Source organism: Cyclopterus lumpus, chromosome 1, assembly GCF_009769545.1.
Source record: "Cyclopterus lumpus isolate fCycLum1 chromosome 1, fCycLum1.pri, whole genome shotgun sequence".
Lineage (NCBI taxonomy): Eukaryota > Metazoa > Chordata > Actinopteri > Perciformes > Cyclopteridae > Cyclopterus > Cyclopterus lumpus.
This window is the reverse complement of record NC_046966.1, coordinates 25405526-25415552: the sequence shown is the minus strand read 5'-3', so window position 1 is coordinate 25415552 and position 10027 is coordinate 25405526. Positions and strand designations below refer to the sequence as shown.

Genomic DNA, 10027 nt, shown 5'->3' with positions numbered 1-10027 from the left:
AGAGCTTCTCTAGAATACATGTTCATACTATTATGGGTGTTTTTCTTTCCATGTAAATATAGCAAGACATCAGAATTCCTGCACTGTGACCTAAAATATATATTTAAGTAAAATTGGCAGAAACTTAATTACTTAAATTTAATATTAATAAATAAACAGATGTTTTTAGATAAGAATAAAAGATGAGAAGAGATCAGGATTCCAGCAACAAACAAACAAAAGTAGCTGCAATGAATAAAAAAAATAAAGTGTGTGTGTGTGGGGACCCATTATGTAACAAAAGAAAAGTTTTTTTATTGTCATAATAAAGGAATGCAGACATAAACACAGCTGACCGTTAACTTCAAGTCACTTGTGAAAGATCAAAAAAGTAGAAGAAGTGATTTCTGAGTCCAAACCCACCGAGACCAGAGAGGCCCGGCAGGAATACCTCATAAATCTATGAGCCGCGGCAAGTTTTTCACCCTGGTGAGAGAGTTAGGACGGAGGAGAGGAGGAGGAGAGGAGAGGAGGAGGAGAGGAGAGGAGGAGGAGAGGTGGAGAGGAGGGACAGTGACCAGGAGAACCCTGAAGCACAGACACACAACACACTGTGAGGCGCCGACATGGACCTTCTGGACCTTCTGGACCGAGCAGCCCCCCAGGCCCTCTAGAGCGTCTCTGGGACGTCGTGTGTGTCATGAAGGTGACGTCGTCACCAGACTCTCCCTGGAAGCCTCGGCCTCTCCGGCTCGAGCTCGCCATTTCACCCGGAGACGAGCCGGGACCGCGGCCTCCTGTTTGTGGGCGGGCCGACAGGAAGCCGGCGCCGCCGCTCGCCTCGGAGCTCGCTAACGACCGGTTCTGGGATTCATCTCTCCACAAATCTGCAGGTTTGATCAACATTTTTAATAATAACTGCTTCATCACTGGATCACCGCATGAAACCCGTTTTCCAACTGAATGCAGGAGCTAACCGGCGCGCTGTTTAGTCTTCGGGCCTCTGACCTTTGACCTTTTTTGACCTCGCGATGAACTGCACTCCCAACGCCACCCTCACGCCACAGCTGGGCCTCGCCCTGAGCCCGGGGGCCGGAGGCGGAGCGACCCAGGAGAGCGGAGGAGGAGGCGGCCTTTGGGTGACGTCCCTGCTCGGCGCCACGCTGATGATCATGTGCGCCACGGGCGTGGCGGGCAACGCCTACACGCTCGCCGTCACCCGCTCGGCCGCGCTGCGCCGCACCGGCTCCATGTACGTCTACATCGTCAACCTGGCCCTGGCCGACCTGCTCTACCTCTCCACCATCCCCTTCGTGGTCTGCACCTACTTCGCCCACGACTGGCTGTTCGGCGAGGCCGGCTGCCGCATCCTGCTGAGCCTCGACCTCCTCACCATGCACGCCAGCGTCTTCATCCTGGTGGCCATGAGCCTGGAGCGCTACCGCGCCGTGGCGAGGCCCTTCAGCGCACACCGGTCCTCGTCCCGCAGGCGGCGGCTGGCGGCGGGGATCATCTGGGGGTTGTCCTTCGTGCTGACGCTCCCCATGATGGTGATGATCCGACTCAGCGAGGGCAAACCCAGCGCGGCCGGTTTGGTGAAGAGGATCTGCTTCCCCACCTGGACCCCCGAGGCCTTCAAGGCCTACATCACCGTGCTGTTCCTCACGAGCGTCCTGGTTCCCGGTCTGGTGATCGTGGGTCTGTACGCGGGGCTGGCCGGCCGCTACTGGGCGGTGCAGGCCAGCCTGGGAGGGAGCAGCCGGTCCGTCCGGAGGAGAGGACTCAAGCAGAAGGTGGTGTCCATGATCTTCTGCATCGTGGTGGCCTACTGGGCTTGCTTCCTGCCCTTCTGGGGCTGGCAGCTGGCCAAGCTCTTCTCTCCGGAGTCCCTGAAGTCCTTCTCTCCGGCCGCGCACAACTACGTGAACTTCTTTGTGACGTGCCTGACGTACGGGAACAGCTGCATCAACCCGTTCCTCTACACGCTCCTGACCCGGAACTATAAGGACTACTTGGCCCAGAAGGGTCAGTCGGTGGGCTCCAGCAGGGCCGACCCCGTGTCGGCCGCCACGACGCCGCTGCAGGAGCTTTAGCGGGTCAAGAAACCATCAGACTTTTTCTATTTTTAATATATATTTGTGACATATTGGGCTTAAGATAAGGATTCAGAGCCGTCGGAGGTTCTCTCACATGAAGGTCTGACTGCAGGTCTTCTGGTTGGAGGCTTTCCTTTGTGCTTCTCACCACATGGACAGTACCGACCATCTCCATCATGACATGTATGTGAACGAATCTATAAAACTACTGAGCATTTGTGGGCTTCAAATGTGAGTTCAAAAGGTTTTAATTAGCTTTTCAAATAGTTATATATATCTATATAGATATATATAAATTAAATGTTAAGAACTGCTTTATTTCGTTCTCTATTTGCCATCCAGCTGACACACACACGCACACACACACACACACACACACACACACACGCACACACACACACACACACACACACATTTCATCGACTCTCGGGGAATGTGGCTGCTCCGCGTCACATTCCTCGGCTCCTTTGAGTCCTCCTGTAAATTGTCTCCTGCAGAAAGTTCTCCACCTCCGTCGTATATGAGGTCGCTCCTCAAGCGCCGTCCGTTTGACCTCTTTGCATGCTGCAGTATTGTATTACAGAGGATATAATAATAATAATAATAATAATAAAGTAATATCCACATACAGGATCAGTGTACATCTCAGTTCCAATTGTTCCCCTTTTTTTAAATGTTGTATTTGTTCCCATCTTCTCGTCTCATACTAATTACAAACTTGCATTTAAAAATGAAAAGACGTCCAGAATGTTTTGCAGAATAATTCAATAATAGAATTGATGAAACGGTCGTCATGCAGATTCAGGGGCTCTTGTCTGGTTTTAATATTTTTTAATTCCATTAAAAGAAGACATTTAATTAATTATTATTAATTATTTATTAATATATATATATATTAGTAATAATGAATTTATTATATTCATTAATATATATATATACATATATATATACATATATATATAGTTAGAATAGGATTAATATATATATATATATATATAGCCAACAGAGGAAGTAGTAAATTAAACTCCTAAATGTGTATTTTGCATGTTTTCTAGTCTGAAAAAACAAGTTATGGAAGCAAAATAGAGCAAAATAAACTGCACGAAACAACAATGTTTTTGCTTGCTCACTTTAAATGTGTGTTGACAACATTTATTTTTTAGTTGCGACGTGGTCTTAAACTCTATGAACACACCTGTCTCAAAGCTCCGCCCACTGACCTCTGACCCTGAATATTGACCCGACCGCTCAGTCTGAGGTCAGATAGTCGACGTGTGAATGATGTCAGAACCGTGTGTGAAGGTCAAAGTCAGGAAAGAAACTCTTTCAGTAAAATAATGATATTTTGAAGCGATTTCTAACATAACGTCTGTTTCGTGAATGTGGAGTTACTGGTGAGTGTTAGAGAGCCAGAGAGACAGACACGCTTTCCTCCACAGCTTTTATTAACAACCCAGTGACTGACGACACGTGGAGCATGCACAGGAGGGGAGGTGTGCTGCGGCTCCCCCTGCAGGTCATTTCATCTCATTACCACTCGTCGGCTCAAATCTCTGGTGGTATGTTTTCATGCTGCTCAGCGGGAGAAAAGATGAACGAGCAGGCCTGGGTTCAGTAATGTGCAACAGACTATTAAAGCAACACACACACACACACACACAAGGTGGACAGGTCAAAGGTCGAGGACTTCTACTTGATCTTGATGCCGACGATCCTCGCGGCCCCGCTGACGTTAAAGTACTTGTACTTGACGTCTCCCAGGCGGTTGGGGAAGTTCATCATGGAGCCGTCGGGGAGCTTGATGTAAAACTGCTCGTTGTTGAAGTTGATGTGAAACTGGAGGACGGAGAGAGAGCTTGTGATTCATTTCATACATTTAAAATAAAAAGATAAGAGGATGTAAAAGCTCCGGCAGAGCACAGATGATATCTCTTCATCGGCGGACGTTTTACGAGCCCATAAAGCGTCTGTTGACTTAACGGCGTCGCAGCACAGACACCGAGCCCAGAGATAACAACCTCCGGAGGGCCAGAGGCATCATGGAGTTTGAGCTCCAGCCAAATGACTCCAATAAATACAACCAGAGTGCCGATGGTCTTCCAAAAGCGGCTTTAAGGCTTTGTTGTTTCACTAATGATAAAACCAGAAGCTTCTGGCTTTAGATATTACCTATTGATGTGCTGCATAATTTGATATTAATAGATTCAAGAGATTAAAAGTACATTTAAAGGCAGTTCCACATCTGTCAACCTTTTTTTATTGGAGACATGATTGTGGGAACTTTTACCTTTGAATTAAACAGAAGTGACAAATGAAAAGGGGAAACAATGAGCAATAAAACACACCCTGCCTCAATAAAAACATAGGACAGCTTTTACTGATATGACCGTTTGTCAAACAAGTTTAGGACTTTCACCAAAGAGAGAGCTGTTCGTGTCCTACGTGTGACCAACACCTGGGGTTTACAAGTTACCTTGTAATGTTACGTTGTTATGCTACATTGTTATATTGTAACGTTACGTTGATTTGTTACGTTGATTTGTTACGTTGTTTTTTTACGTTGTTTTGTTACGTTGTTATGTTACGTTGTTTTGTTACGTTGTTTTGTTACGTTGTTTTGTTGCGTTGTTATTTTACGTTGTTATGTTACGTTGTTTTGTTGCGTTGTTATGTTACATTGTTTTGTTGCGTTGTTTTGTTGCGTTATGTTACATTGTTTTGTTACGTTGTTTTGTTATGTTGTTGTGTTATGTTACGTTGTTTTGTTACATTGTTTTGTTGCGTTGTTATGTTACGTTGTTATGTTACGTTATTTTGTTACATTGTTTTGTTACGTTGTTTTGTTACGTTGTTTTGTTGCGTTGTTATGTTACATTGTTTTGTTACGTTGTTTTGTTACGTTGTTTTGTTGCGTTGTTATGTTACATTGTTTTGTTACGTTGTTTTGTTACGTTGTTTTGTTACGTTGTTATGTTATGTTGTTATGTTACGTTGTTTTGTTACGTTGTTTTGTTACGTTGTTTTGTTACGTTGTTGCGTTGCGTTGTTATTTTACGTTGTTATGTTACGTTGTTTTGTTGCGTTGTTATTTTACGTTGTTGTGTTACGTTGTTGTGTTATGTTACGTTGTTTTGTTACGTTATTTTGTTACGTTGTTGTGTTATATTACGTTGTTTTGTTACGTTGTTATGTTACGTTGTTTTGTTGCGTTGTTATTTTACGTTGTTATGTTACGTTGTTGTGTTATGTTGTTTTGTTACGTTGTTATGTTATGTTGTTTTGTTATGTTGTTTTGTTACGTTGTTATGTTACGTTGTTTTGTTACGTTGTTTTGTTACGTTGTTTTGTTACGTTGTTATGTTATGTTGTTTTGTTACGTTGTTATGTTATGTTGTTTTGTTATGTTGTTTTGTTACGTTGTTTTGTTACGTTGTTTTGTTACGTTGTTTTGTTACGTTGTTATGTTACATTGTTTTGTTACGTTGTTATGTTACGTTGTTTTGTTATGTTGTTATGTTATGTTGTTTTGTTACGTTGTTATGTTACGTTGTTTTGTTACGTTGTTTTGTTACGTTGTTTTGTTACGTTGTTATGTTATGTTGTTATGTTATGTTGTTTTGTTATGTTGTTTTGTTATGTTGTTTTGTTATGTTGTTATGTTATGTTGTTTTGTTACGTTGTTATGTTACGTTGTTTTGTTATGTTGTTATGTTATGTTGTTTTGTTACGTTGTTATGTTACGTTGTTTTGTTAGACCACCATTGTAAAAGAGATGTCTATAAAACTTGAAACATCAAATAGTCAATTATGACTCTTTGTTATGAATTTTTGATCCACGGACATTTTATACTGTACAACTTTCCTTGAGCTGAGACAAGTGATTTAAAATAACACATTGTGAAGTCTGTGAGCAAACACAGCTGCTCTTATTCAGCACGCCGCGAAAGTAAACCTGGAAGCTGGAAATGCGCCAAGCGAGCGATTCTCATTGGACACTCAAATTATTTATGGTCTGCAGAAACGTACGATGTAAAACCATGTTTACGTCAACTGGGTTCTTGGGGGCCAACCATCGGCCCCCTAACCCCTCACTCCTCACCCCTCACCTCTCACCCCTCACTCCTCACTCCTCACCCCTCGCCCCTCACCCCTCACTCCTCACTCCTCACCCCTCACCTCTCACCCCTCGCCCCTCACCCCTCACCCCTCACCCCTCACCCCTCACTCCTCACCCCTCACCTCTCACCCCTCACCCCTCACCCCTCACCCCTCACCTCTCACCCCTCACCCCTCACTCCTCACTCCTCACTCCTCACCCCTCGCCCCTCACCCCTCACCCCTCACCCCTCACCCCTCACTCCTCACTCCTCACCTCTCACTCCTCACCCCTCACCTCTCACCCCTCACCCCTCACTCCTCACCCCTCACCCCTCACTCCTCACCCCTCACTCCTCACCCCTCACTCCTCACCCCTCACTCCTCACCCCTCACCCCTCACTCCTCACCTCTCACTCCTCACCTCTCACCCCTCACCCCTCACTCCTCACCCCTCACCCCTCACTCCTCACCCCTCACTCCTCACCCCTCACCCCTCACCCCTCACCCCTCACTCCTCACCTCTCACTCCTCACTCCTCACTCCTCACTCCTCACCCCTCACTCCTCACCCCTCACCCCTCACCCCTCACTCCTCACTCCTCACCTCTCACTCCTCACTCCTCACCCCTCACCCCTCACTCCTCACTCCTCACCCCTCACCCCTCACTCCTCACCCCTCACCCCTCACTCCTCACCTCTCACTCCTCACCCCTCACCCCTCACTCCTCACCTCTCACTCCTCACCCCTCACCTCTCACTCCTCACCTCTCACCCCTCACCCCTCACTCCTCACCCCTCACCTCTCACTCCTCACCTCTCACTCCTCACCCCTCACCTCTCACTCCTCACCTCTCACCCCTCACCCCTCACCTCTCACTCCTCACCTCTCACCCCTCACCCCTCACTCCTCACCCCTCACCCCTCACTCCTCACTCCTCACCCCTCACCCCTCACTCCTCACTCCTCACTCCTCACTCCTCACCTCTCACTCCTCACCCCTCACCCCTCACTCCTCACCTCTCACTCCTCACCCCTCACCTCTCACCCCTCACCCCTCACTCCTCACCCCTCACCCCTCACTCCTCACTCCTCACCCCTCACCCCTCACTCCTCACTCCTCACTCCTCACTCCTCACCCCTCACTCCTCACCCCTCACCTCTCACTCCTCACCTCTCACCCCTCACCCCTCACTCCTCACCCCTCACTCCTCACCCCTCACTCCTCACCCCTCACCCCTCACCTCTCACTCCTCACCTCTCACTCCTCACCCCTCACCTCTCACTCCTCACCTCTCACCCCTCACCTCTCACTCCTCACCCCTCACCCCTCACCCCTCACCCAACACACCTTGCACTCCTCCCCGCGCACAAAGGGGAAGTTCCCCTCGCGGTGCTCGTCTCCCCAGTGTCCCCCGGACAGCGAGTTGAACACGATGGTGTTGGTTTCGCCGTTGCAGTCGAAGCGAGGGTTGAAGTGCATGGCGATGTTTTCGGGGTCGTGACCGATGTTGATGGCGAAGCTGCGGAGGAACACGGAGGTCAAAAAGGGAAGAGGTGGATGACACATTAACCGAGGTCCACTTCCTGTCTGATATAAGCAACCGACTCATCGGCGACGTTATGAGGGGAACTCACGAGTCGCTGTCGCCGTCGGGCTTGATGCGGACCTTGAACTCCTGGCCCTCCTTGAAGGTCATGTTCTTGACTTTCTGCAAAGGGAAACGACGGATGGATGCGTCATTACTAGAATTATGAGTTATACTTCCCTTCACAATGTTCACTATTACTGAGACGAGCAAACTTACAACTTTATTTTATTTTGATTAACTAAAGGATTAGTCCTCCCCCCCCAGACCAACAATCTGGGGGGGGAGGAGATGAACTATGAACTATTGTTCCTCGTGTTCATCCTTCTGCATTACAAACAGACTATTCTTATTATTTAGTCAGTAGATTTTATTTAATTTGAGAACAAGCCGGTCTTTGACATATAATGAATTAACTTCAGAGACAAACTGATGATCATGTGTTCATTTGAGCTGTTGATGATCAACCCGCGTGGACCAGTGCCCCCCCGGCTGTAAAACTAGAGAAACGGTTTGTTCCTCAACATGCGGCCGTCGTAACCATAAAACCATAAAAGAAGCATCAACCTTCTGCTGCAGTACACCTGCAAACACGAGACAGGTGCTTGTGTGGGCGTGGCTTAGCAAACCCGATAAAACACACCTGTCTTTGATTGTCAAAGTTTGAACTCCCGTAGAAGACAATGAGTATCCTCATGTCCTAGCAGGGCGTCAACGCGTACGCCTAATCAATAACGCCATAAATCACTACTGTCCCTCCTATTGATGAGCCGGACATCACCTGATATGAGTCACACGTGAACTATACACCTGCACCACACCTGTAGACACCTCACAATACGTCCAGTCTGCTCTCATCACTGATCAGTTCAATACCAGTTGATCATTACAGGTCGGTTATGGAGAAGCATTAATAATGCCTGTGGGACCTTCAGTCATCCTAACTAGGAGCAGTTTGCAAAACACCCCGAACAAATTACATATTATACCTCGCAATAAATGCATAATCTTTATTAATGATTAAGGATGAAAGAGGCTCAGGACCTTCTCCTGTGAGTTAACCCGCGGGCCACGCATTTAGATTTATTTTTAAGCGCCTCCACACACGTCTCTATGTTAATGATTGACAAGCTTATTAGTAAAAAAAAAACCCTCTATGAATTGAAAAGAATAACTAAACTGAGAAAAAAGCGCCGTCACAAAATCTGGTGAACGGGAGTTAAAGAACAAAAGGGATCTTTAAACTTGACTTCCACCTTAAAGGAAGCTCAAGACCCCCCTAAGTGTGTATTTAGACATATCATGCAGCACATTAAGCATTAAAGGGAGATCACAGAATATGAATATTAAAGTTGTATAAATCTCCTGGTCCTGAGCTCCTGACCCAGGTGAGTGCAGAGCTTACCATGGTGCTGTCTTCAGTGGGCTGAGGCTCCGGTGACGGAGCTCCGTGAGCAGGTGAGAGGTTTATATAACGCTGGTGACGCGACCGGGGGGGAGGGATCCTCCTCTGGGGAGGTCAAAGGTCAGGGATGGCGCATGTGTACAGATTGTAAACTTTAAATTGTAAAGAGGAAGAAGAAGAAAAAGGAGAAACGGCGACTTTGACGATCGTTGTTCAGCTTCATGCCAGTGAGCGACGTTTTTAAGAGTATTTACAATTGTGTCCTCAGAATGATCCAAAAAAACTGGCTTATTTAATCATGAGACGTTCGATTTTTGTGCCTGTTTCTAATATTGAATATATTCTATGCCGTTTTAAGAGAGAAGTGACTCTTGTGTAGTTTGCATTTGTTTTTTAGGTTCACATAGAAGTCACTTTATTATATCCCTATTTGGAAACTGAATGCACTGTAAAAGCATATAGCTTGTGAGAATAAACACAATACAAAAAAATAGATAAATGAATACAAATGCATAAGGAAATGAAATCAAACAAATTATAGATACAATCTGTTTTTATGAGAATGTGTCAGCCAATATGGAAGAAAATAAAAAGACTGCTGTATTGATATTCGAATAGCAGATACCTAATATACAATACACAAATACTCTATATACAAACTGGAACAAGGAAAGATGAATTGTTTTATTGTTGTAGAATTACCACATAATAATAATAATAATATGTTACACTTGCTGTATGTGCATTTAAATGACACTTAGAAAATCTATTTCTATTTAACTGGCACGTGTATTCATGTCAGTACAGGTTGACTCTCTCTTGGCAGAGATGACTAATTAATTATTAATTAATTGTTTATTTTTA

The 10027-nt window shown here is 45.8% G+C and overlaps 2 protein-coding genes across 2 annotated transcripts; one reads left to right on the top strand and one right to left on the bottom strand.

The window, feature by feature from the left end:
- Window positions 1-1010: 1010 nt before the first annotated feature.
- LOC117735541 (urotensin-2 receptor) lies at window positions 1011-2072 on the top strand. The gene has a single exon (XM_034540216.1). It carries the CDS (start codon window positions 1011-1013, stop codon window positions 2070-2072), a length of 1062 nt encoding a protein of 353 aa, XP_034396107.1.
- A 1418-nt stretch (window positions 2073-3490) lies between these two features.
- lgals2b (lectin, galactoside-binding, soluble, 2b) lies at window positions 3491-9236 on the bottom strand. Its single transcript, XM_034551766.1, has 4 exons — window positions 9164-9236; window positions 7808-7881; window positions 7521-7692; window positions 3491-3911 (listed from the first exon to the last, which is right to left on the bottom strand). Exons 1-4 carry the CDS (start codon window positions 9164-9166, stop codon window positions 3765-3767), a joined length of 396 nt encoding a protein of 131 aa, XP_034407657.1. The 5' UTR covers window positions 9167-9236; the 3' UTR covers window positions 3491-3764.
- Between the last annotated feature and the right edge of the window lie 791 nt (window positions 9237-10027).

What these genes read in the sequence shown, in the direction of transcription:
- LOC117735541 (XM_034540216.1), top strand. Translation starts at nt 1,011, where the DNA reads ATGAACTGCACTCCCAACGCCACCCTCACGCCACAGCTGGGCCTCGCC.
- lgals2b (XM_034551766.1), bottom strand. An exon ending in CCCGACGGCGACAGCGACTC is followed by an intron (nt 7,693 to 7,807) that starts GTGAGTTCCCCT and finishes GTTCCTCCGCAG; the next exon opens with CTTCGCCATCAACATCGGTC. An exon ending in TGCGCGGGGAGGAGTGCAAG is followed by an intron (nt 3,912 to 7,520) that starts GTGTGTTGGGTG and finishes TCCGTCCTCCAG; the next exon opens with TTTCACATCAACTTCAACAA.